This window comes from Perca fluviatilis, chromosome 3 (assembly GCF_010015445.1).
Source record: "Perca fluviatilis chromosome 3, GENO_Pfluv_1.0, whole genome shotgun sequence".
Classification (NCBI taxonomy): Eukaryota; Metazoa; Chordata; class Actinopteri; order Perciformes; family Percidae; genus Perca; species Perca fluviatilis.
Window position 1 is genome coordinate 10,069,523 of NC_053114.1, and position 27,625 is coordinate 10,097,147.

The 27,625-nt window shown below is 43.7% G+C and overlaps 1 protein-coding gene across 4 annotated transcripts in view; it reads left to right on the forward strand.

Moving 5' to 3' along the window:
- The window catches only part of lrrk1 (leucine-rich repeat kinase 1), a 235,488-nt gene extending 208,371 nt beyond the window's left edge, over positions 1–27,117 (forward strand). For all 4 annotated transcript variants that reach the window (XM_039794699.1, XM_039794701.1, XM_039794700.1 and 1 more), the window contains 6 exons: positions 2,441–2,557; positions 19,292–19,489; positions 20,456–20,670; positions 22,383–22,778; positions 24,003–24,104; positions 26,406–27,117. In XM_039794699.1, coding sequence (XP_039650633.1) covers positions 2,441–2,557; positions 19,292–19,489; positions 20,456–20,670; positions 22,383–22,778; positions 24,003–24,104; positions 26,406–26,583 — 1,206 coding nt within the window. In that variant the 3' untranslated portion in view covers positions 26,584–27,117. The remainder of the gene's footprint in view (positions 1–2,440; positions 2,558–19,291; positions 19,490–20,455; positions 20,671–22,382; positions 22,779–24,002; positions 24,105–26,405) is intronic.
- Positions 27,118–27,625: the final 508 nt, after the last annotated feature.

Genomic DNA, 27,625 nt, shown 5'->3' on the forward strand with positions numbered 1-27,625 from the left:
AAAGTGTCCCGGTTTTAGCTCCGGGAAATCTGGTCACCCTATACAAGTCGCAGTGTTGACTGTAACAATTACAGTTACGCAGACTGTAACAATTTTGATTGGTCCACTTGGCCTTAGCTTGGTAGCGTCTACTAATTTCCAGGTTCTCCTTCTCCATAAACAACATGAAATCAAGGAAAGGGTTAACTTTTCCTGCTACAGATTTCCGACCATGGTCAGAAGGACACTTTGTTTCTCTCACTATGACTCCAGAGTCGGTCTGAACTAATCACAGTTACTCTCTCACTCGCTCTACCACAAACTCTCCAGCATACATACATGCCGGCCCTGCTATTCTCTTAAAGAGATTTACGCACACACCAACGCACAAGTATAAACTTCAGGCCACTTACGTAGACTACGGCGAAAGCTCTGCGTGGAGCCTCTGCAGAAGCACTGATTGGTTTCCCCTGTGGTAGGCAAGGCTTTCAGTGTATGATGCGATGCACTCTGTCTCTATAATGCCTCAATCAAACAAAAAAGTGTGATTTATGGTTCTGCAGGGGCTCTACACAGAGCTTACGGCATAGCCTACATACTGTAAGTGACCTGAGGTTTATACTTGTGTGTCTGCGTCGATCTAGGAATTTTAAACTCCGGTCGATGGGACTATGGTTAACTGCTCCTCAGATCTCTGCAGGGTAAATCCAGATAGCTAGCTAGACTATCTGTCCAATCTGAGTTTTCTGTTGCACATTAATAGTGTTGACGAACTGACCGAAGAGCCGGTTAATTAACCCGACTCGTGTCACTGAACTGGGAGAATCGAGTGCCATACGTCAATGAACCGACTCACTCCTGTTTTTTTCTTTTATCTCATTTGTGCCGTTGTGTGTTAGCATTAGCGCCTCCACTGGAGTGGTGGTGGTAGAATCAATCAGGAAATGAGCTACCTAGACCGCGCACCAGGCTACTGAACAAGACTGAATGTAACCGTGATCTATCTTGCTTGTCTCTTTTCTTTCTCTCTTTCTCTGTGAAGCTGCCTTCAATTGTGGTCAGAAACATCTAGATCTATAAACAATCAATAATTGTAACAGTCTACATTGGGGTTAAAAGGAACCCCGACTAGTACGACATGTTGGCCTTATAAGATTAACGTGGGCGTCAGCTATAAAAAGGTGGTACAAAAACAATCCAAATGTTTTGTTTTTTGTTAAAAAATGCAGAAAATCTTTTCCATCGTAGGCCGCCATGGTTATTTACATCTCAATGCATTCTGGGATAGTGACGTGTAATGGTTGTACCCCAACATACCGGCTATTGACAGTACAGTAACAGCGAGATGAACACGTCTGCCATTCAGCCTTTTCAGTTTGGCCGTAGGCTTAAAGGACAAACCTAGGGCCTTGCTTTTGATTTTAAGTTGGCATCGCCAGCTGTAAGTCATGACTGGTTTCCCGAAGTACAAGGCTCTGTTGCGGCATAGTAAACTACACTTACAAAGTTCTCAATGCTTCGGTTAACATGTAGGAACCCTCACTATGCTACCGTTCAAGTTTGGTAATATTTTGAGCCTTTTTAGTGGTATAAATAGCGTAGTTATAAATAGTTTTTACTTTCCCTGTGCCCCGAATACTAGCTAGCGTTGTAAGCTAGGTTAACCAGTGGTCCGCGCTAGCTTTGTTGAAGCTCCAAACACAAGCCATTAGCATGAAAACATGTCCCAGAGAACGACAGAGTGGGTACACATCCGTTATTAACCTCTAGGTTCGTCCTTTAAGACTACAGTCAAACTGAAAAGGCTGAACGGCAGACGTGTTCATCTCGCTGTTAGTGTACTGTCAATAGCCGGTACAACCATTACACGTCACTACCCCAGAATGCATTGAGACGTAAATAACCATGGCGGCCTACAATGGAACAGATTTTCTGCATTTTTTAACAAAAAACAAAACATTTGGAGTGTTTTTGTACCACCTTTTTATAGCTGACGCCCACGTTAATGTTATAAGGCCAACAAGTCGTACTAGTCGGGGTTCCTTTTAAAGAACACAACAGTCACACAAATAGGCCATTTCAGTGACACTATACCCCCGCCCCACAACAAACACAATGGCTACACTCGGAGAACATAGGTTACTCTAAATCCACACATTTGTTTTGTTTTGTTTTCTTTACATTACATTATATTTATTTAGCTGACACATATTTAAAGCAACTCACCACTTACCTGCTTCAAGTGCTACTAAGATTTAATAAGATACTCAACACACAGACATGAGATTGATATCCATCTCAAAGTATGTTTTTGAAAAGAATAAGAACCTCGACAATCCTTATGTTGAAAGTTTTTTGACAGAACATCCTTGAAAATGTAATAATGTAAACATGTATGTCTTGGATTTTACCAAAAATGTCTTCATTATTGTAAAATATTTAGCGTGTGTTTGTGTGATAGGAGCAGGAGGTTTTCATCTACAGTCTGAAGGACATGTGTCCACTAAGTCAACCCCAGAAACAGTTCTCCTGTCCAGGCGTCATCACCTGCCTTTTCCCTGTTCCAGCAAGAGAACAGGTCAGTTCACGTTTCCACACACACACACACACACACACACACACACACACACACACACACACACACACACACACACACACGCACAAACACACCATTCATTATTGCATCAGTCCTGTAAGGTGGAGAAGCACATTTTTTTATCATTTGTCACCAGTTTTTTTTATTTCCTCATATTTATACTTAATACATAAGCAATGCATTGACGTGGTTATACCAAAAACATACTTACTTAGTTTCTGTTTAAATCCTTTAACCTTTAGCCAGGGTCTGCCTGCGGTTCTTGGGGGACATTGTTGGTTCTTTGTAAATTTATAGTGTGGTCTAGACCTACTCTATATGTAAAGTGTCCTGAGATAACTTCTCTAATGATTTGACACTATAAATAAAATTGCATTGAATTAATTGTATTGTATAACAAACAGGACAGAACCAGTTTGCATATATGTGATATAATGAACAGAGCACATTTCTAATCAAGGCTACCATGTAGCCTGCAGCTCCCACCAGGCTTGGAATTTCGTAATTTTAGGGTCGAGGCTATTTGGCTTTTGATGTGACAAAAAATGTTGGGGCACAAAGGCCATCTTCCAGGGCACAAAGGCCAATGAATGATTAAACAACTTGAATTTTTAATAAGAAAAAAACATGCTCGACATGAAACAAATTACTCACTTTTTTTAATCTCATACTTTGAATAACTTATTTTAACTGATATGGAATTTGTTAAATTTCAGAAGTCAAACTGTTGGATACAGAAATACATTATTCTGTGGCCGGTTTAGCTCTGTCGGTGGAGCAGGCGCACATGTCTAGAGGTTTGCTCCTCGACGCGGTGGCCACGGGTTGGGCTCTGACCTGCGGCCCTTTGCTGCATGTCATTCCCCCTCTTTCTCCCCTTTCACTTCTTCATCTGTCTTGTGGAATTAAGGGCCTAAAATGCCCCAAAAATAATCTTAAAGCTACATTGTGTAAGACTTTCTCCCATCTAGCGGTGAAATCTATTTTTTTATATATATATATATATATATATATATATATATATATATATATATATATATATATATATATATATATATATATATTACTTTCAAGCCCCTCCCATTCCGAGCGCGTTCTAACGCCTATGGTGGCAGTATTTTTCCAAGAAGTACGACTTCGTCCGTGAGTGTTCCTTCCAGTGTAATAATAGTTTTACGTTACTTTGGTACCATTTCATTACTAACATCAGCTATCAGGTTCCCAAACACATGTAAGCTAATGTTAGTAAAGTATCAGTGCTATTGTTATTCTGTATATTGTACGAGATTAGTAGTGTAAGGCAATGTTTACAGCGTAGGAGAGAAGCAGGTTTGTGTTTTTAATATATTTCTCTGAGCGATATGAACAATGTCAATGAAACCGAAATTAGCTCTTAATTCAATTCAATTCAATTTTATTTATAGTATGAAATCATAACACGAGTTATCTCGAGACACTTTACAGATAGAGTAGGTCTAGACTAGGGATGCACGATATTGGATTTTGGCCGATATTCGATATGCCGATATTTTCAAACTCATTTTGGCCGATACCGATGTGTATATACACATTTTTCCCCTGATATACTGTTCACTTTAATTCTACTGAAGAGAAATCCAAGTATCTCTCCTGTACTACCTTTACCTTATTACAGTCATGTGTTGTAGATAAGGCAATACACAAAACCAACAACATTTGATTCTACCATAAATGTATCATTTTACAAATGTAGACAGACATTCACCCCTGAAAAATAGTTCAATTATTTAACTTGGAGGAGAATAAATGATATGCCAGTGCCACATTTTATTTTTAAGTTCAGACTTCAAACTTCAGTCCTTAGGAGTAAAATAAATAAAAATAAATTTTCAAATAAAAAATGTAACTCATCTCCTACTTGAACAGGTCTGCCAAATGCCTTACATCAGAGGCAACGCTAAACAGCCGTTCACTGTCAACACGTAGCACGACATGCACTCGTTCTTTCTATTTTCCATTTCACAAGCGTATTATCAAATGCAGATGCAATTGCAGCTGCTGTGTGAGAACCGGAGCATTCCTGTGAGTGTAGGTCGGACAGCTTTTTTAAGGGTGAAGTCTTCGTCTATCCACTGGGCAGTGAGGCTCAACATGCTAACAGGACTCACGCTTGATGTCCAAATGTCCGCTGTCCGTGGTAAAGCTAATGTGACTAGCGCCGCGAGGAGCTTTTCAATGTGACTGGCGACAACACTCTGGAGATCAGATAACGGCACATCAGAAAAGTAGTGCCGGCTAGGCATAGCCTGGGCATAGCATACCGCGGCTCCACCACGCTCAACGGCTGGTTATCAAGAGCAATACATTCAAAATTCAACTTTTACCTTTGGGTGGTCGCTGCTGTATTTTCTAGCTTTGTCAAAGGACTGAAGTAGAGGCTGATGATGGGTTTTTGCCGGCGTTTTTTCTTCTTACTTTTCTCTGTGCTGCTCAGGATGACGGCTCTTGTGATGCGTAATCATATTTTTAGTGTGGAACACGCCTCCTCGCATCACTTGTGCTTTACAAGTACTGCATATAGCAAGTTTGTTATCTGTTTTACATTCGAAATACCTCCACACAGCCGACATGTTGGAAGTTTAAGTTGCTGGCGCTCATGCTACGTTCATGGTCATGATGTGCGCATAGTAAACAAGACACCCTATCGGCATGGCTCATCGGCAGAAATATTCATATCTGCCGATGCCGGTTGGGGATGCGATGAACAGTGGCAGTAATAGTCACATTAATAATGGAACAGTGACTTCAAATGGTAGTCGTAGTTAGGGCTGTGACGGTATAGTATTTTTCTTATCGCGGTGACGAAGCAACATATCACCGCGGTATGGCGGTTAACCGCAACCCCCTTACAAGAGTAGCTTAAATTAGAGCGAGAATGGCAGGAGGCCTTAAGTGATTGACGTCAGTGCCCGTGTGGAGAGCAAGCGGTAACGGAGAGCAGCGTAAGAGTGCTGCTGTGAGGAAAAGCGAGAGGGAAAAGAGATAGCAAAGATGATGTAAAGTAAACAATAAAACAACAAGCTTGAGCTTCTCAAGACACAGTGGCTTTATCTGTTGTCAATACCGCCGGTAAAGTGAATGGCCATTACCCCCCGATAAACATCGGCTTAAAGGAGAATTCCGGCCAATATTTACGTTAATCTTGATCGCTATAGCTACGCGAGTACTTTTGATAGAAAAAACCCCGACCCGAATCAGTGCAGGTAACACGGAGAAGCTGCAGCTACGTACTACAAGCGTCCCGTGAGCTAAAACGGCAGTGCTCGGGGCAAGTTTTAGAGTGCCTTTGTGCCTCTTAACAGACACAAAATGCAATTAATATGTATGTGCCACATGAACAGGGCCCTTACATGTCAACAAGATGCGTTTTCAACTCATTCAAGACATTGTTTAAATTCACCTACCCTGGTCCCTGTCTCGATCCTGCCGGTAGCTAGCTTGCCCTGCTAGTTGATAGCCGTTAGCTGCTAGCTGCCGTCCGGTGAGTGTATTCAGACAGGCTTCTGTGATAATCATCCCAATAACAATCCACGGAGCGGTGGTGGTGTGGCTATGTCCTCCAGAGGACAGGTCATGTCATGTCTTGAAGTGTATTCCCCCCTAAAAAAAACAGTAGTGCGGTAGTAGCTGTTAGCTGCTAGCTGCCCTCCAGTGAGTGTGTACAGCCAGATAGCTGTTAGCCGTTAGCTGCTAGCTGCCGTCCGGTGAGTGTATTCAGCCAGGCATCTGTGATAATCATCCCAATAAAAATCCACGGAGCGCCCGGTGGTGTGGCTATGTCTCCCAGTTACTGAAGGGTAGCTTTAGCTTGTGCTTGGAGCAGCAAGTTCATCTGCCTGTTTCCCCTCTGTCTGTCAGTCTCGTTCTTTCCAACTCTTGTGAGTTGTGCTAGTTCTTCATCTGTATACTCGGGTTCGAATAAATAAGGACGACCATCAAACTCAAAAGGCTCTTCCGTGTGTTGTAGCTATATCTGCTAGCTATATTCTTCATACTCCAAGCTTCTTCCCTTATAAACAACTCCGCTTTTCACTCTTCACACACTACGCTCCAATCTGCACACTACAGTTTACCTTTTTTCTGCTACAACTGAATTCCCAGGAGACTTCAGTAACGCTATTACTGTGCAAGCCACAGACATTGTTTATCCCGTTTCCATGTAGTTACATAGTCACTGATATGGTCATAACCACTACAGTGCTCAATTACCTATTTTGAGGGGGAAATAATCTAAACCTTTCGCTGCGAAGGCATGATCTGTCCTATGCAGGACATCCACCAGCCCACCGGGCACTCCGTGCGTAGCGTAGTGTAGTAGTCAGCTCAATGTGAGAGTCTTTACTGTCTTTACTGTGTTATGCTGTCATTTATGGCCACTCTGCTTTCTCTCATCTCCGTTGATCTATTCCACAGACAGTTCAGAAAGCTCTATTGTCAATAAAGTAAAAAGAAAAAAAAAAGGTTTGCCGATAATGCCAAGGAAAGACGCTCCGCAGCACAGCGGTCTTAGCAGCTGAGCAGACAGAGTGCTCAGTCTAAGATAACCAATATAAGCTGCTCTGTTTAGGCCACAAAACGTGCATGCAGGCTGAGATTCAACCGTTCAGTTTTGTCAGGATTAAGCTATAAGCAGAAGGAAACTCCGCTAGCTGCTAGGCTAATGTGCAATGGTAAACACTGCAGCGTTAACGTTAATGTATCCACGTCCACCTCAGCTCAATGCACTGTCCATCCCTCGTGCAAAGCTGAAGTTACGGGCAACTTCGTTTTTTTCTCCATAAACTCTTGAATGTAGGATAGAAGACAGTCGATGAGGGTAACTACACAATGATTATTGCTTTCATTATATGTCATATCACACAATATCTGTTCTCCTGTAAGTTACAGCGAGCGTAAATAAAAAAAATGCGGTGATGATGTCGCGACCGGGCGTAGCACGCTCACCGCCGGTATTGCGCGGTGATGCGGTACTCGCCACAGCCCTAGTCGTAGTAGTTCATGTCATATCAGTGCACGGCAGGGTTACAGGATGTAGCGCGGGGCCCAGCAGAGCATGGATGGACGTAGCAGGAAGCAGCAGGGTTCAGCAGGACGCAGCATGACATTGCAGGGCACTGCAGAGCTTAGCAGGGAGTGCAGCAGGACCACGGCGACAGCTGCAACCAAGATCTTGGTTCCAACGTTCTCCAAGGAAATACGCTGGGTGAAAAAACATAAGGACTCTGGGGAGTAAACTCCCCAGAAGCTGGGATTAATAACAAGCATATCTCAGTATCTTAGTATCTCCATCGTTTACACGCAGTTGTTCTAGCTGTAGCTAGTCTGTGTTACAACTCCATTACGTGAGTTGTCTGTCAGGGAAATCACCACACATATGATTACGTTTATGTTACAAGGTAGACAATCCTTTTTCATCATTGACGCAAGGAAAAGTATCCTAGATGTCGTTCTAGCGTTATGCACAACCATGCTATAGTTAGCCAAGCAACTATAAAACTTAGAATTTACACAAATAGGCAGAAATACCTTTTGAGAAGAAAGCAAGCAACTTTGGTGTCCCTTTTTAAAATCCTTGCTCCTTATGAGCTCTTTCCATCTTGGAAAAGCCACTGGTCTTGTTGCTTTGCCTGTCGCGTTGTCATTTTATTTCTCTTTTAAACTTACTTGGCGACTCCGTTACATGTCCTCGAGAATAGGCGCAATCCTCTCAAAAAAAATCTGTAGTAATCTTCTCCCCCTCCCTGGTATCACAGTGCCACTAAGTGTAAAAGCGTGAAAGGCGGAGGTATGTCCTTCTTTGGCTAATGTATTTTAAAGAAGGAGGCGCAACATGGCTGCCGCCATTCGAGCGACTCGCTCGTATGTATTATGAATGATTCTGAATGGCAGATTCTACGCGTACAAGAATACTTTGATTAGTTTGTGGAAGTAATTACACATGAATGAGCACATATTTGTGAAAGAACAAAGGGGTTTTTGCTAACTCAACTAAAAAAATTACACAATGGAGCTTTAAAAAAAAAAATACCTACATTATTCTGCACACGGGTAAACAAACAAAACAATTTTGAATAGAGAGGGATTAAAAAATGCAAGTGTGTGTGTGTTATTTTTGGGGCATCACGGCCAGAGCGAGGGGCAACGACAGCCGTCGTGAAATTCCTACCCTTGCTCCCACACAAAGTTGCCCACGAGTGAAGTTCATTGTGACCCTTCGTGTTACCTAATCATGGCACATTTTGCTACCACAATATGTTAACTGATAGTGCAGAGCTATAGCATCTCCCTGTCCGCTGCTTTATACTGCTGGGCATTGCTGAGACTTTACATATTGGTCTTGTTTCTGTAAAAGTTACGTGACGGCATTCGTAGTAGGTCAGACCTGTAACATTTATGAAAAAATATTCGACTTAAATGTTCGATATTCATTAACACGAATCATCGAAAATTGTTTAATTAAACCAGGAAACATTTTAGTTTTTTTCATCTCAGAGAAGATATTTTGACACACTGTAAACTTGTACATCCATATCAATAATCAAAAAAGCGGGGAGGGGGCTAGTGAGCAGCGCATGGAGTAGACGTGCTTTCAGGGGCTCCTCCTTGCCAATATTTAAAATCGTTGTTTTGACAGTCTCGTACTTAATTTTATCAGCCTCGGGAATAACACACGAGGGGCTTAACCAGTTAAGTGTATGCAACGATATGCCGAAGAAGCCGGTCAAAAACGTTGAGTTATCTCGACCATCCTCAGCTTCTGCTAGCGCTAATGCTAACAGTGCTAGTGGTAGCTCGCCATGTCATGACGGTAGCGACAGCGACACGGAGCATCTGCCTTTAATCTGGGAGAAAGTTTCCGACAAGATCCTTGACCACATCAACGGCAGGTTTGATAAATTAGAGCAGACACTTCAGGAGGTAGAAAGCTTGCAAAGGGAACTATTGGAGAAGGTAGAGTCGGTGGAAGAGCAAGTGCTGGACCATGTGAACCGCATGACCTGCTTGGAGAAGACGGTCGCTAGCCTTAAAGATGAGAACGACGCACTCAAACTAAAAGTGGACGACCTCGAAGGCCGGTTGCGTCGCAATAATATTAAGATTATCGGCGTACCTGAGCAGGAAGAAGGGGGCAAACCAACAGAATTTGTCGAGGCATTGATTCAGAAGCTTTTCGGCGACCGGTGGTTATTGACCGGGCGCACCGCACCCTGCGGCTGCTGCCCACAGTCGGAGCTAAACCTCGTGCCATCATCGCCAGGGTCCACTTTTATCGAGAGAAGGAGCTCATACTTCGCCTCCGGAGGGAACGACAACTGGAGTACAAAGGCCACGCCAGACTACACGCCAGAGGTGATGCGGCAGCGGCGTGAATACACCGAGGTCCTGATGATGCTGCGGGAGCTGAAGGTGGAGCACAGCCTACTCTTCCCTGCGAGGCTCCGGATAAAACACATGAATCGGTTTAAGGTTTTCAGCACACTGAGTGAGGCAATGACTTTTATGAACACTGACTTAAAGAACTGATCTTAAGGCTGTTGTGGTCCCTTAGTGTATACCTAAGGTGTAGACACATATAGCCGATGGCCGACTGTTGAGAGAAAACCCCGTTGATATGATTAGTCGCGTCCCCGAGGTCCAAAAAACTGCCACAGAACAGACCAAAAAGACGAGAGGAGACGAGACATAATACATCTCTATAACAGCAGGCGGCGCTAATCTGTAATGTTGCCCAAGAAATTAAAACCGGCAGCTGATTGGACAAACGCATCACATGGGTTTGTTTTCTCCGGAAATTCAAAGCCAGACTGTCATGGCGGCCGTTCAGAATACGATCTCATATTGTACTAAAATAGTTCACTGAAACAGGTTTCTGAAAACATTTTAAGCTAGAAATAGGCCATGCAGTTGCTGAATCTGTCTTCATGTCAGCTCAACAAAGGTCAGTTTAAAAGATTTTCGTCAGATTTTGAGAGACTATGGTCACCTCATCCCGCTCGTCATTTCCGGATGAGTCCCGACGGCCCTACCGCCGACCGAACATGTCAGGTCGGCCAAAATGAACGCCGACAGCCCCCCAGACGGACGACGGCACGGGACACACCGAACAGATTTGAGTCACTGACCTCGCCAGACTGTCTAACGGCCGATAATCCTGGTTTGTCAGCGCCCTTACACAGAGGGCTATTAGCACTATTTTGATGCTGCTTTTCTCATTTAGATAACTGTGTTCAACATTTTGAGAGACTGTCATTTTGATTTCTCTGACTTCGGTTAGGTATGTTAGGCAAGGGAGCCGGGCTAAGTTAGCTATCACAGCTTTAATAGCGAGTTACAGGTTTGAAAGCTGGTTTTAGCCGTGCGTGTAGCGGTCCAGGGCATGAAGGGACGTCTGTGCTTTGTTTGGGGAAGTGCTTGTGAGCGGGTAGGGGATATGTTCAGGTTCCTGGGTTTGTTTGAGTGTGTTACCTCAGGTTACAAGGTAGGTTCTTTATGTGTCTTGTTTTATTGTGTTTTGTGCACTTTTGAGAGGACACCAGATTGCCACATGGGTGGCAGTGAAGGTCAGGGGCCTCGACGGACCAGACCCGGGCAGCAGACGCTGGCTCTGGGGACGTGGAACGTCACCTCTCTGTGGGGGAAGGAGCCGGAATTGGTGCGGGAGGTGGAGCGCTACCGGTTGGATCTGGTGGGGCTTACCTCTACGCACAGTCTCGGTTCTGGAACTGTACTCCTGGATAGGGTTGGACTCTTTTCTTCTCCGAGTTGCTCAGGGTGTGCGGCGCCGGGCGGGTGTGGGGATACTAACAAGCCCCCCCGCTGAGCGCCGCTACGTTGGAGTTTACCCCGGTGGACGAGAGGTCGCCTCCCTACGCCTGCGGTTGTGGGGGAAAACTCTGACTGTTGTTTGTGCATATGCACCAAACAGGAGTTCGGAGTATCCGGCCTTCTTGGAGACCTTGAGTGGAGTCCTGCATGGGGCCCAGTGGGGGACTCCATTGTTCTGCTGGGGGACTTCAACGCACACTGGGCAATGATGGAGACACCTGGAGAGGCGTGATTGGGAGGAACGGCCTCCCTGATCTAAACCAGAGTGGTTGTTTGTTGTTGGACTTCTGTGCTAGTCATGGATTGTCTATAACGAACACCATGTTCGAAATATAGGGATGCTCATAAGTGTACCTTGTACCAGAGCACCCTAGGCCGAAGGTACAATGATCGATTTTATAATCGTTTCATCTGATCTGAGGCCGTATCTTTGGACACTTCGGGTGAAGAGAGGGGCAGAGCTGCCAACCGATCACCATCTGGTGGTGAGTTGGGTCAGGGGTGGGGAAGACTCTGGACAGACCTGGTAAGCCCAAACGTGTGGTGCGGGTAAATTGGGGAACGTCTGGGGGAGGCCCCCGTCCCAACGGACTCTTCAACTTGCGACCTCGGCGGGAGCTTTTCGTGCATCCCTGTGGAGGCTGGGGGCATTAAACCAGAGTGGACAATGTTCAAAGTTTCCATTGCTGAAGCTGCGCGCGAGGAGCTGTGGTCTTAGGGTGTTAGGTGCCTCAAGGGCGGTAACCCACGTAACACCGTGGTGGACACCGGTGGTCAGGGAAGCCGTCCGACTGAAGAAGGAGTCTTTCCGGGATATGTTATCCCAGAGGACTCGGAGGCAGCGGGTGGGTACCGGGCGAGCGGCCTGCAGGCGGCCCTGCGGAAAGGAAGCAAGCGCAGCGGGTGCGGGAGAAGTTTGGAGAAGACATGGAGAAGGGACTTTCGGTCGGCACCAAAGTGCTTCTGGAAAACTGTTCGCCACCTCAGGAGGGGGAAGCGGGAACCATCCAAGCTGTGTACAGTAAGGATGGGACACTGTTGACCTCAACTGAGGAGGTAATAGGGCGGTGGAAGGAGCATTTTGAGGAACTCCTGAATCCGACTAATACGCCTCTATGTTAGAGGCAGAGCTGGAGGATGACGGGGATTGGCGTCGATTTCCGGGCGGAAGTCACTGATGTAGTCAAACAACTCCACAGTGGCAAAGCCCCGGGACTGATGAGATCCGTCCAGAAATGCTCAAGGCTCTGGGTGTGGAGGGGCTGTCCTGGTTGACACGCTCTTCTACAACATTGCGTGGAAGTCTGGAACAGTGCCAAAAGAGTGGCAGACTGGGGTGGTGGTTCCCCTTTTTAAAAGGGGACCAGAGGTGTGTGCCAATTACAGGGGTATCACACTTCTCAGCCTCCCTGGTAAAGTCTACTGCGCTGGGTACAAAGGAGGGTTCGGCCGCGATAGTCGAACCTCAGGTTGAGGAGGAACAATGCGGATTCCGTCCTGGTCGTGGAACAACGGACCAGCTCTTCACTCGCAAGGATCCTGGAGGGGGCCTGGGAGGCGCCCAACCGGTCTACATGTGTTTTGTGGATTTGGAGAAGGCGATGGCGACCGGGTCCCCGGGAGATACTGTGGGAGGTGCTGCGGGAGTATGGGGTGAGGGGTCTCTACTCAGGGCCATCCAATCTCTGTAACGACCAAAGTGAGAGCTGTGTCCGGTCCTCGGCAGTAAGTCGGACTCGTTTCAGGTGAGGGTTGGCCTCCGCCAGGGCTGCGCTTTGTCACCAATCCTGTTTGTAATATTTATGAACAGGATATCGGTAGGCGTAGCGGGTGGGGAGGGGTTGCAGTTCGGTGGGCTGGGGATCTCATCGCTGCTTTTTGCAGATGATGTGGTCCTGATGGCATCATCGGCCTGCGACCTTCAGCACTCACTGGATCGGTTCGCAGCCGAGTGTGAAGCGGTTGGGATGAGGATCAGCACCTCTAAATCGGAGGCCATGGTTCTCAGCAGGAAACCGATGGAATGCCTTCTCCAGGTAGGGAATGAGTCCTTACCCCAAGTGAAGGAGTTCAAGTACCTTGGGGTTTTGTTCGCGAGTGAGGGGACAATGGAGCGGGAGATTGGTCGGAGAATCGCGAGCGTGGTGCGGTATTACATTCCATCTATCGCACCGTAGACGAAAAGAGAGCGGAGCCAGAAGGCAAAGCTCTCGATCTACCGGTCAGTTTCGTTCCTACCTCACCTATGGTCATGAAGGCTGGGTCATGACCGAAAGAACGGAGAATCCAGGGTGCAAGCGGCCGAAATGGGTTTCCTCAGGAGGGTGGCTGGCGTCTCCCTTAGAGATAGGGTGAGTAGCTCGGGCATCCGTGAGGCGGGGGGTAGAGCCACTGCTCCTTTGCGTCGAAGGAGCCAGTTGAGGTGGTTCGGGCATCTGGTGAGGATGCCCCTGGGCGCTCCCCTAGGGAGGTGTTCCAGGCACGTCCAGCTGGGAGGAGGCCTCGGGAAGACCGACGAACTAGGTGGAGGTTTTATATCTCCAACCTGGCCTGATACGCGGGTTCCCCTAAGTTGATATGCTCGGGAAAGGGAAGTTTGGGGTCCCCTGCTGGAGCTGCTCCCCCCGCGACCCGACACCGGATAAGCGGACGAAGATGGAGATGGAGATGGAGACCAGATTGCTTTTATTCCAGAGATGATGTCAGTATCCGATAGAATAACCCATAGCAGTATAAATGATAAGTTTACATTGGTCTCATGGAATGTAAAGGGGTTGGCCAGATGTAATTTTTCTTCAGGAAACGCACATTAGTGTAAATGAGCAGCGCAGGTTGAGAGCGAATTGGATCTCCCAAGTCTATCAAGCACCGTTTACCCGCAAGTCTAGGGGGGTTGCTATTCTTTTCCGAAAATATTTGCCATTTCACCTTGATTGTATGACAGCAGACCCATATGGCAGGTATTTGATGATATCTGGGCATATTAACTCCTTTCCGATAACGCTGCTTAACATCTATGGTCCGAATATTGACAATCCTGACTTCTTCCGTAAAGCATTTGATTTGATACCGGCTTCTGCCTCTAATGTTATTGTTGGAGGCGACTTCAATTATCAGTTATCTTGACCCGGTTCTAGATAGACTTTCTACAAAACCGCCTCCTGCAATAACCTCAGTGGGAATTCTGAATGATTTAATAAAAAAAGGAATATGGTTGAAATATGGCGACTGCAGCATCCTACAGATAGGGAATTTTCTTTTTATTCTCATGTCCATAAGTCTTACACTAGAATCGATTACTTTCTGATAGCTTCTGAATTACTACCTAGTGTTACTAATTCTACTTATCATAATATTTTAATATCTGATCACAGTCCAGTTTCTCTTAATTTCAAAAATATCCTGTTGAGTCCAACATATAGCTGGCGCCTCAACCCTCTTCTTCTTGAAGACCAGTCTTTTATTGAGCACATGAATGGACGTATAGACGAGTTTCTGGTTACAAATGATAACGGAGAGGTCTCTGATTCTATTTTGTGGGAGACCTTCAAAGTAGTTATGAGGGGCCACATTATTTCATTTGAATCAGCCAAGAAAAGAGAACTTAACAGCCGCCTCAAGGACATTGAAAACATGCTTCCAGTATTGGAAGAGACCTATAGATCTTCCCTCTCAACCGCTGATTACAACAAGATAATGAAATTAAAATATGAATACAATACCATTCTTAATAAGCGTGTTGGTAGTCTTCTATTGAAAATTAAACATAAATATTTTGAACTTGGAGATAAACCGGAGAAACTGTTAGCTAGCCAACTTAGGGGCGAAAGGGCTAAACAGGCCATTCACAGGATAAAGTCCAAATCAGGCAGACTCCTAACCAATCCGAGAGAGATAAATGTTTGCTTCAGGGACTTCTATAAGGAACTGTATTCTAGTAAAGTAAAGGCCACTGAATCAGATTTCTGTAACTTTTTTGCCAGTTTAAATGTTCCCCAATTAGATAGTGCAGCAAGAGATGACATGGAAACCCCAATTTCTAAAACTGACCTTTTGAATGCTATTCAAGCCTTCCCCTCTGGAAAAACATCCAGTTCAGATGGCTTTGGCTGTGAATTTTATAAATCATTTCATGAAAAAATAGTTCCACTCATGCTGAGAATGGTGAACGATTCTATGAGAAATAAGATGCTTCCCAGTTCATTATATGAAGCGAATATCTGCTTGCTTTTGAAAGGGGGAAGGGAAGAGGTTGATCCGGCAAGTTACAGACCTGTTGCTCTCTTAAACTGTGACTTAAAAATACTGACTAAAGTTTTGGCGACAAAATTAGGTAGGCATATTTCCACAATTGTACACCCTAATCAGACTGGATTTATCCCGGGTCGGTTTTCTTTTAGCAATGTCCGTTTGCTTTTAAATACAATATATTCAGTGCATGGGAAGAATACACAGGCTGCTGTTTTATCCCTTGACGCCCAGAAGGCATTCGATCAGATTGAATGGCCTTACATGCTGAAGACACTAAAACAATTTGGATTTGGCGAAAATTTCATTGAATGGGTAAATATAATTTATCTTAAACCAGTATCCTCTATTCTCACAAATTCAGATAGATCCCAATCTTTTGAGTTGAAGCGGGGTGTAAGGCAGGACGACCCTCTTTCTCCTCTTCTTTTTGATATTACCTTGGAACCACTTGCAATAGGCATAAGGAGTCACCCAGGTATTCATGGGGTAAAGTTTGGTAATGTTGAAAGGCTTGTTAATCTGTATGCGGATGATTTATTGATCTGTTTATCAGACCTAGTGGTCTCAGTTCCCAACCTTCTGAATTATATAAAATCATTTAGTAAATTGTCTGGGTATACAATTAACTGGGACAAATGTGAGTTCATGCCATTGACAAACATGTGTCCTACTTTCTTGAAATCTTTGCCATTTAAATTAGTTACTACCCACATTACGTATCTTGGCCTCAAGATCTCCAGAAACCCCAAACTTTTATTGAAATTGAATTTTTTGGATATGATGGATAAACTAAAAGCTAATATTAGGAACTGGAAATTGCTCCCTCTGTCAATCGGCCGCATCAATGCTGTTAAAATGGTTGCACTTCCGAGATTCTTGTATCTTTTTCAAAACCTCCCTATTTATTTGCCATTATCTTTTTTTAAACAACTAGCCGTCCTGTCATTTGTCTGGGCAGATAAATCCCCTCGTATTTCTAAAGCCCATCTGCAGAAGGATTTAAAGAGTGGGGGTCTCGGCCTCCCTGTTTTTAGGCATTATTACCGGGCTGCAAATGCAAGGGCTCTCATTTTCTGGCAGTGGGGTCCTCCTTACGATGATTGTTCCTCTCCGCTCTGGTTAAAGATTGAATCCATGTCTGTGTCACAGACCTCACTCCCAGCGTTGCTCTTTTCAAAGGCACAACCGTCTCACAAGTTATTTAGCCACAATTATGTTCTTAGTAATTCTTTGAAGATATTGAATCAAATAAGAAAATTCCTTGGATTACCAAATGTTTCAGTAAATGCCCCCTCAGTCACATTTTTATCGATATTTACAGGTGAGACATTTTGTTAGGGAGAACATTTCTAATTTCCCAAATAGACCACACAATTATAATTTTTACGATACACTTCTCTTACAACCAAACTCCAAACACTTGATTTCCCACTTTATCACTGCCTTTGTGAGACCAGTAAGTACCAGTCATCTCAGGGAGGCATGGGCAAAAGAACTGGGAGTTCCACTGTCGGAGGAATTATGGAACGAGGGCCTGTCAGAAGTGTTCTGTAAACTCTAGATATCGGTTCATTCAATTTAAAGTCATACATAGACTGCATTATTCCAAAACTAAACTTAATAGAATATTTGATTCAGTGTCTCCCATGTGTGATAGATGTGGCGGAGCCGAAGGTTCACTTTCACATTTATTCTGGTACTGCCCAGTACTGTACAACTTTTGGAGTGACATATTTAATTGGTTCTCTAAGCAATATAAAATGAACATTCAACCAGACTGTAACCTGGCAATCCTTGGCTCCTCCGAAAGGACATCGACCCTCCCTTCCCACTGTAAGCAGGCTCTCAAAACAGGCATGGTAGCTGCCAAGAAATTGATTTTACTCAACTGGAAGTCTCCATCATCTCCTTGCTTTAAGAGGTGGCTCAACGAAATGGTTTGTGTTTCTAGGATGGAACAGATTCGCCTTAACAGAGGGGATGCACCAAACTATTATGAGAAAGCGTGGAAGCCATTTTTGGCTTTACTTGATGAGAGCTAAATGACCAACATATGAAACAGGCTTTTATGTATTTGTACGGTTTTATTTTTGTCTTTGTATTTTTTCGGCACTGACTAAGCGTTTGATTCTCCTCTCTGGGCCTTTTTTATTTTTTGCGAGTGTGTGTGTTTGTTCTTTTTTTTTTTTTTTTTTTCTATTTATACTCCTGACGGTATCATGAGACAGGAAGCACTGGACTGCTTTGGTTATTGGATGTATTCTCATATAGCCTCTGTCTTTCTTTTATTACTTCATTTACTTCATGTAACAATGTCAGATGCTGTATACCCATCTTATATGTAGGTTTTTTCTATTTTTTGTAAAAGTTTAAATAAAATAAAATCAATAAAATAATCAGAAAAGCGCTCACCACTTATATGTTCTGTTTTAATTAATTCAATGCTTTACACACAGCATGTGAGCAAATGAGAATCCAACATATCCTCTTGTGCGTTATCGGAAATAAGAGAACAGGCAGCAGAATTCTCTAATAATGATACAACTGAATGGATTCCCTCATGCTCACAGTTGTCAATAATTAAGGCTTAAACCGAAACCTATTTTAAAATCTGTGAAAGAAACACTCTTCTTCATTACTTTCCAACTCACCGCTGTTTTCCAGTGACACACTACATTTCAAAGATATTTCAGTGACCTCTAATGTCTGAGTAAAGAAACAACACAAACCAACGTTTTCACATATGAACTCCAGACTACGTCCGAGGAATCAGGTCCCAACATAGTCCGAAGTTTCCCTTTCACACATGTAGCACACAACAGGAGATGTCCGTGTCAGATACTGGAAACACTGACTATCCAAGTGATTCAGACATTTGCATTCTCACATAGCTCTGCTGGGTAAATAATTTCAGGTGACCATTGCATGTGTGAAAGCAGTTTATGTCTGAATAGTCTATATCCACAACGTTCCACTTCCGGGATTGCTCCAGTGCCACCGGATATTCATCTAAATGTCCCTCTTTTTGGCCGGATGTCTGTTACCTTCCGCTTTTTTATGTTGGAATTTTAGATCTCTGCAGGGTAAATCAGCCAGTATAACAGTGTGCTAATAGCTTACCTGCCACTCACAATTGCCCTTAAATCTCTCACTGCCCGTATTATAGGCTGTTACCCATCTACAAAGAACTGCTATGCACTTTGGTTACCTTATGAAGTGTAGCTGGTAGTAGTGTTAGGAGGGGGGTAGGTGGTTTTGGGACGGGGTTGGGGGATGGACGAGAATGTGTATTTTTTTTTGTGTATAAATCTGTGATTGTCTGGTATTATGGAATGGAGTATCCCTTTTATTAAGCCAGCCAGTAATAAAAAAAAAAAACTACTGTACCATGACTTTTCATATTACAGTGTACTAGCGGGAAATGTCAATGTAACAGCAGTACAAGAAGTAGTCTAAAGAGGTAGGAAACAGACGGAGAACGCAAGAGTGAACAGGCCTCTGAAACAACATGTAGATGATGGGACGCTAAAACCTTTAATTGCAATAGGGTCTTAGAGTGTAAGATGATTATTAAAATGTAAATGTTTCTGACCTGTTAAGAGCCTGGCCAGAGTGTTTGCGGGGATGTCTGACGGCCTGGTGGCAATGTACAGCTTGGTGGAGGACCTTCCTCTGGAGGGGGAGACCTACCTGTGTTTACACACCCTCAACAAGACGGTGTTTGCTCTGAAGGACTCCGATCCCAGGCAGAGACCCTACCCAGTCAGGAGCATGGCACTGGTCAGCAGTGGCTCCCAGGTGAGCAGATGATCAGTCAGGAATGTCATGTTTGATAAGTCACCAACAAGTAGGGCTGGGCGATATAACGATATATATATATATATATATATATATATATATATATATATATATATATATATATATATATATATATATATATAGTTGTCAAAACAATATTTAACCCTTGTGTTGTCAAAACAATATTTAACCCTGTGTGTTGTCCTTCGGTCCCAGTGACCCGAAGGACAACACTAGAATATGTACTCCGTTTACTTTGTTGAGAATTGCTCTCTAAATAAGGGTTAATACAGCACCTTAGTTCTTGTTTGTACAGCATTTTGGTCAGCTTAAACTGTGTTTAAATGTGTTCTAGAAATAAACTTTACTTACTTACTTTACAAGAAACAGGGTTTAGATAGCAATTCTCAACAAAGTAAAGGGAAGTACATAATCATTGTGTTGTCCTTCGGGTCACTGGGACCCGAAGGACCACACAAGGGATAAACATGTCCATCGTATATATGTTTCTACATTCTATTGCAATGAAAAACCACGCCCGAACGACGTTGCCGTTCATAACATAATTCATAACATAATTTGGAGGACGCGGTCCTGATCCTTGATTTTGCACTACACTATATACACTATATTGTCACTTTTTTTTAATTCACACAGGAGTATACAACAATATGCTTTACCATGTGGTTATTTCAAATGGACTGTTTATTTATTGATTCACCAGAAAACATGCTATATCATGAAATATGCTATGACATATATATATATATATATATATATATATATATATATATATATATATATATATATATATATATAATTTGTCCATATTGCCCAGCCCTACCAAGAGGTTAACCCATAGAGGCAGTGTTCTACCGGAGGGGAAATCAACTCTCAGCTATCCATTGACTTTAACCACTCCGTCCTCACTGTGTTGTCCCTGTCCCTGTCTGTGGTGGTTATCAGTTATGGTTCTCCAATGGTCCGGGCGTGCTGGTCATTGACTGTCTGAGTCTTCGGGCAGTTCAAAGGTTGGAGCCCTACAACCCGCCGTCCTCCATCATATCCATGACAACCAGCTTCAGTTTATGGGGAGAGGAGGCAGTGTGGACCCTGGATGACCACACCAACACCCTGCTGCTCTACCATGCTGCCTCCTACCAGCTCTGTGCCAAGTACAGGTGAGTGGAGCTTTAATGTAAAAGGACTGCCACAGGGTCATATTCTGGAGAACAGTTAATCAGGCTCATGTCGGAGGAACTCTGCTATGCCTTGAAAGTTAACAGAATCTGGCAGGCTGATATTATTATACATATTATTATTGGCTGATTTTGGCATTGCGACAGACTGCATTTAAGTCCCACCCCTACCGGAGGGGAAAACAACTCTCTGTTCTCCATTGACTTGTATTGCGTTTTGGTACCTCCTCGTCACTTTGTCTGCCAGCAAACAAAAGATGCCTAAAAGCTGCTGTTTGGTGATATGCATGCACTACCAACAGGTTAAAGAACCGATAACTTAAGTTTTTATAAGCCACTGAACCGCTTTTAGGAAGAAGAAGAATAGGAAGACTGGATCCTGACACTAAGCTAACGTTATGCCCAATCTTACGTGTGCAGCAAGCATTTTGTATCTAAGTCAAATATCCAAATGTCAGTTTAAAGGGATACGCCACCATTTGTTGAAATAGGGCTTATCACGGTCTCCCCTAGCTGTAGATAGGTGGGCCAACACATTTTTTGTGCATGCATTGTTTTAGTCCGATGCAACACTGGCAGCGCCACCGCTAGTTAGCTTAGCGTAGTAAATGGAATCCTATGTTGCCGGTTAGCATGTTGTGAGTGAAAGTGTGCCAACAAAAGACAAAAAAACAGCCTAATTACTTGCACTGAGACAAAAAATGCGTTGGCCCACCTGTCTACAGCCAGGGTATTACACCATATTATTATACACCATATTGGTGCGGCGATTGTTCTCTCCAGTGGGCGTGGTTTTCAGAGTATGAAGCGATGCAATATGGAGACAGACTACATATTACAGATATCACAGAAAGAGATCAAAACAAACCCTCTGTGCAGAGAAAGAACTGACATCTGCTGATTTAGACATCTGAAACATAATGCCTCATTAACAACATGTTGAACAGCACACAGTAAATGGTAATCAGCCCGTATTTGTCTGTATATTTAAGATATTTTTTATCTTTTCAGTTTTGAAGTTTTGATGAGTCAGCAGGAGCTGAGCTTCTTACAGATTTTAATATCCTCGATCATATTGTTTATCCTGCTGTAATATTATAAGTATCGGAAATGTCAGCTGTTTATTCCTATATCTGCAGATATAGACTCAGCCATTTTTGTATTAATCTCTACATTGTTTTTTAGTAAAACACTGCATATTATACCTTTAACTTAACCAGAAAATCATAATTTTAGCTGCAGAGAAAACACTTTTTTTCTGTGGATTCCTTATGTGTTAAAGATGTTTTGTCTTCCTGGAGAGTATGGAAACATATTATGTGGGTCTGTGAGGCCCATTCATACACTGGGTGTGATACTAAGAAGATAAAAAGCTCGTTGATAAATATTTGAAGCAATATTATACCTTTGTTACTTCAGGTTGGCTAGTTAATGCTAATGCTAAGAAAGGTGCACACTACCAACAATGTTGTAGCCTATGCAGTATTAACCTGTGTGATACAGTAGTCACAGTTCTGCTTGTACAAATGAGCAGGAGAGAAAAGCTGCTCATGGTGGTGCTCACACATTATTGTTGTGATTTGAGTGGCTGTTTTTGAGATCATGTGGCCTATATGTAGCCTTGTGTGCTGTATGTGTTGTCTATAGCTGCTCTTAACTAATTGCCCCTTGTCAATTGAATGTCATGGTTTCAGCTGTGGAGACAGCAATCCTCTTCGGGACGTTTTCGCTGTGCAGAGACCTGCAGGGGTTGCCATGGTGACAACCACTGAACTCAAGCCCACGGACCAAGAAGACAACCTGGAATGGACTGAGGGAGAAGTGACATTGATCTACAGTGAGGAGGCGGGCACTCAGATCATCCAGCATCAGGATTCACTGACAGAATACTGCTCCATATCATCCAACTGCTCCCTGGAGCCACTGGGGTCAGACTGTTCCAGCACTGCAGGCCTCGCCTCATTAGCCAGCCACAGCAGTGTGCCACTGCCAGCAGAGGACCAGGACCAGCAGGCATCCACTAACCCCACACCGCCGCACCTGCAAGCATTCACTGTGCTGCCAGTGAACGGAACTCTGTGGATCCCCAGGTACAAAACACTATACACCAAGTGAGCACAACACAAAGAAACTGGCTGAAATGAAGAGACAGTGAGACATTGGGAAGTAAGTGAATATGATGCAGTTTTTCCTGTTGGAGCTTTCCAACTGTGGTCAGAAAGCCCAGGGGAGACACTTTGTTTTCCGTCTCCACCGCCGGAGACAGTACTCACTCCAAAGCTAATCCCTGTCACTCTCTAACTCGCTCTACCCCACTCTCCCCACACCCACACACATACACACATACACACACACACATACACACACACACACACACTATGTACCGGCTCTGCTATTCTCTTAAAGAGATACCTTAGATCGACACAGACACACCAGCGCAGAAGTATAAATCCTCAAAACGGCCTAGGCTCTGCGTAGAAGTATGTACTGCGTAGTACTATAAATCAGCCTTTATACACAACTCTCTCTCCGTTGCTGTTGTAGCTGACCTGGAACCCACAGGCGCATCCTTTAGCTCTGGTGTTTCATTTGTGCTAGCCATAGTGTTACTAACAGCCAACAGCTAAAAGGTTACAGGCAGAACTCATGCTTGTGAAGTTTGGTTCTGCATTACATGCATCAATGTACATAACATGTGTTCCGTCTGCAGATGCGTTCATCGGACCTTGACGGTTCGGCGCCCTAGTGGCAAGTGACAAAGAGCGGGCAGTTAATAGGGTTCCCCTTTCAATACACTACACGGTGTATACATATCACATGACTAATAAATATGTTCTCTGTGTCTCAAGAGCTCATACTCGACACTGCACTTCTTTTGGATCTTCAGCAATACACCTGCCAAGTGTGAAGTCGATTGTCAGTTGTCGAGAAAATCGGAAGACAGACAGACAGGCAGTCAGGCAGGCAGACAAAGACTCCTTTCATTTTAGTTAGATGGTACTGACTAAAATCTCCAGTTTATTTAGCATTTTTGGCAAAGATGATGTTGGTTTAAGGTCATTGTTGACGCTCATCATAGTTGGAGAGTGGAGCCTGCATGCTATAACTCTATACAGTACTTTAATAGTTTTCATCATTATTTATGTGTGTATCTCCATTTAGTAAAGACTAACATTATTCTGTGTGTGTGTGTGTGTGTGTGTGTGTGTGTGTGTGTGTGTGTGTGTGTGTGTGTGTGTGTGTGTGTGTGTGTGTGTGTGTGTGTGTGTGTGTGTGTGTGTGTGTGTGCGTAGCGGTGTGTGTGTGATTGGCAGGCGTGGAGGTGATATGATGGTCATTGAAATGCAGTCACATGGCAGTCAGCTGAGGGGGCGTGTCATTGCTGTCCTCAGTCCACCCGGATGTTCATCTTTGGGGTGAGCTCCTTTCCTGTTAAGAGTCCTGATTTGTTTTGCAGCACGTGCTTGAATCATTAAAACAATTATGATATCAACTATTTATTTATTGAGCCAAAAAAATTACTTTTTACTGTCCCTACTAACTATTTTTGAATTGCTAATTTTATTTAGGCCATGGCAATATTTTGTTTATGCTGTTCAGGCTTTAGAGCTTCTTTTAGAGCTTCTTTTTTTAGCCTTGCACAAGAAGACATTATTTGGGTTTAGTATTCACTCAAGTTTATAGAAACAACACAGTGTCAGCCAAACACTAACACAGATCAGTACATACATGTAAGGTCACTAACATTCAGAGCATCTAAATTAGGGCTGCAACTAACGATTATTTTCATTGTCGATTCACCTGCTGATTATTTTCTGGATGTATGGAATTAATTGTTTGGTCTCTAAAATGTCAGAAAATGGTGAAAAATGTGGATCAGTGTTTCCCAAAGCCCAAGATGACGTCCTCAAATGTCTTGACTACAACTCAAAAGTATTCAGTTTGCTGTCACAGAGGAGAAAAGAAACTACAAAACAGGTAGAACTCAGGCAGCTCAAATGTTGCCAGACATTTTGTCAGTTGAAGTGTTAAGTGTAAGACCAGCAAAAGGTGATCTGGCGATTTGTCGCAGAGTGGTGTGGCGGTGTGGGAGTGTCACTGAAACGGCCCATTTGTGTGACGTCTTGTTGTGTTATTTAACCCCCCAATGTAGTACAAGTAGACTTTATATTTCACAGTTACTGTTTTCCGTCAGATTGCTGATGTTTCTGACCACTATTGAAGACATCTCCCAAAGAAAGAGAGAAAAGAGACTGTCTGTTTGTTGTTGCAGGAAACATTCAGCTTTTATACAAACTCCTGGGCAGTTCAGTGCTTGTGTTTGGTGTTTTAAAACTTTCTTGTGGTGATGTTTCCTGTTTCCGCCTCAAACCATAGCTCCAAACACACCGACAAGTCTGATCTCCGGTTACATGATTGGCCACAGCAGCGTGACGTCGGGTTGCGTTTCTCCAAAACTTGAGTCTTTAATATGATGGAATTTTAAACATTTAAGAAAAAATCTGTTGATAATTTAACAACATTGCTGTATTTAGTCTGAAATCATATTTTAGTTGGTATAAGAATAAAGTCTTCCTAAGTCTTAGTGAGTTTTAAATTGGGGTTTCTTCCACCTGCATGGAGCCCAATTTCAGCTATGCTTGAAAGCATTCACCACTGGCCGAAAAGCTCTATATAAATTTACTGATGCAGCTTCAATAAAGCTTGGCAAGATCCTTCATCATATACTTCTGGTGCTCGGCTGAGTCTGTAATTATTTCTGTAAAGAAGGCAGCAGCTGGTCCTTTGCAGAAAGGACTTCTGTGTGAGCTTCCACAAAGAGTCCTGGCCTTTTAGCAACAAGCAATAAAAGGGCCATACGAAACAAGAACCTTAATAAGCAGTTATTAAATGGTGCACCGGTAACATAGGCGAACACATTGGGGGGGTCATGGCTGAGGTCAAGGGAGGGGTCGTCAGGCCTGCAGGGCTTCATTTATATCACAAAGCTGCTGCTGTGTTGTTCTTCAGCTGCTATGATCAGGAACTAAATGCTGCCTTCCCACTTTGATTAAACAGTTTCACTCTATTACAAATGTATATGTACTGTACCCTGAGTTACTATTGATTGTGCCTGTTGGCTCATATGTGGGCTTATAGAGAGTTCACAGAGCACAGGCTCACCTGTTCCTGGAACCACGAGGCTGTATATCACAGGACAGGAACTGTAGAGGATAATGATACACCTCAGAAAGATGAAACAACATTGGAAGAAGATAATTCAGGGTTGTTCTGCATGAAACATGGGTGGTGGACCTCAGGACGCAGGGTCCCCAGAAGCTCTTCTTCCTCCCAGAATACTTAGTGTCACAGCCTTCATAAATTAGAGGGAGTTTAAAAGTAGATTACTTTGTCCTGTTCTTTAACGTTTTTTTTCTTTTCAAGAGAAAGGGCTTTGCATTAGACATTTTAGAGACGAGCAGTGCAGGAATTTAGTTCTTTACCAGCACTTAGACAAACAGTAACTTCAGTGCTACCAGTACATTTAGTGTCCTCAGTGGCTTTCCAGGGAGCTGCTTCCTAGAATTGCCTACTAGCTTCTAGGAAGAGCTAATTACAGTGCACAGAGACCTGCTACTAACTTTAGCTCCTTCCCTGCATTCCCTCTCTTTCTCTCGTAAATCGATCTGTGTCTTGTGTCCCTCACTTCTCTCCCCTCGTCTCTCTCTTTCTCTCAGGATCCTGGAGGAGGCAGTACTAGTGGCAAAGGATACAGTTGTATGTGGCTTTCATAAGGAAAACATGGAGTGGTGCCTGTGTGTCTGGAGGGGCTGGGGCTGCCGCGAGCTGGAAGTCTTCTACCAGTCTTATGAGGAGCTCAGCCGCTTGGAGACCAGTATGAGGAAAAGAAGGTAGCTGTTGTGCTGCGTCGACGAGGTGCAGAATCGCAGCTCTGTATGGAGTGCGAGCCGAGGGAAATACCCTCCGACAGACTGCCAGTGTTCAGAGCAGGGGGCCGCGGAACGCTGACATCAGGGCAACGTAGGAGGGGGAGGGGGGTCTGCTGTAAGGGCTGAGCCTCCAGTTGTGCACAGTGGTTATGTCCCCTCACTACATACTTCAGTACCAATAATAAATTAAGGCCTGAGAAATCTGTAATCCCACAGCAGACTTGGTAAGCCCTGAAGCTGAGTCACAGATTCAGGTTTACTTCTGCACAGGTTTTAATTTTGGTTGCATTTTGATATTTAGCCAGTTTGGTATGACTGGAATTCATTTGCAGATGTGGTGGACTGTTTGTGTCTGACTCCAGCTGCTGCAATCCATTGTTTATTCTGTCTGTCTATTTCAGTCTTCCTTCATTTAACTGTTCCAATCTGCAACTTTAATCACATTCTTAAAGTGATGGTTCGGAGTAATTTCACCCTAGGGTCCTTTGCACCATGATCTCGAGCCAAACACCCCCCCAGAAGCTTTTTTAACCTGGGTCGAACATTGGGAGCGTTAGCGTAGCGTAGCGTTATCAGCTGAATAGCTTAGCGCAGAGGCTAATGGATCCGAAGTGTCTCTTAACATTACCCCACTAATAATGCCCGAAATGATACCAAACGTCTACAGTAGTACAAATAGGTTATGCACTCCTAAAACGATGGATTGTAAAATTTGTAAGTACACCAGAAGTTTATGTAAATAACACTTGCCGCTGGCTTCTGCTCTCTGCTGCTGCTGCTGCTGCTGCTGTTACTACCGGGCAGTAAGAGTGCTTAGGGACATCTACAAATTACAACGAACCGAAAGGATGCAACAAAAATATTTATTAATTTAATGATTAAATAAGGTAATGTCTCCAAACTTACCTCAATTATTACTTGTCCCCTGGTGTTATATCTACAGCACTTACTTTAAAAAATAAGTTAAATTAAAAAATATTTTTGTTGCATCTCTTTCGGTGTTGTAA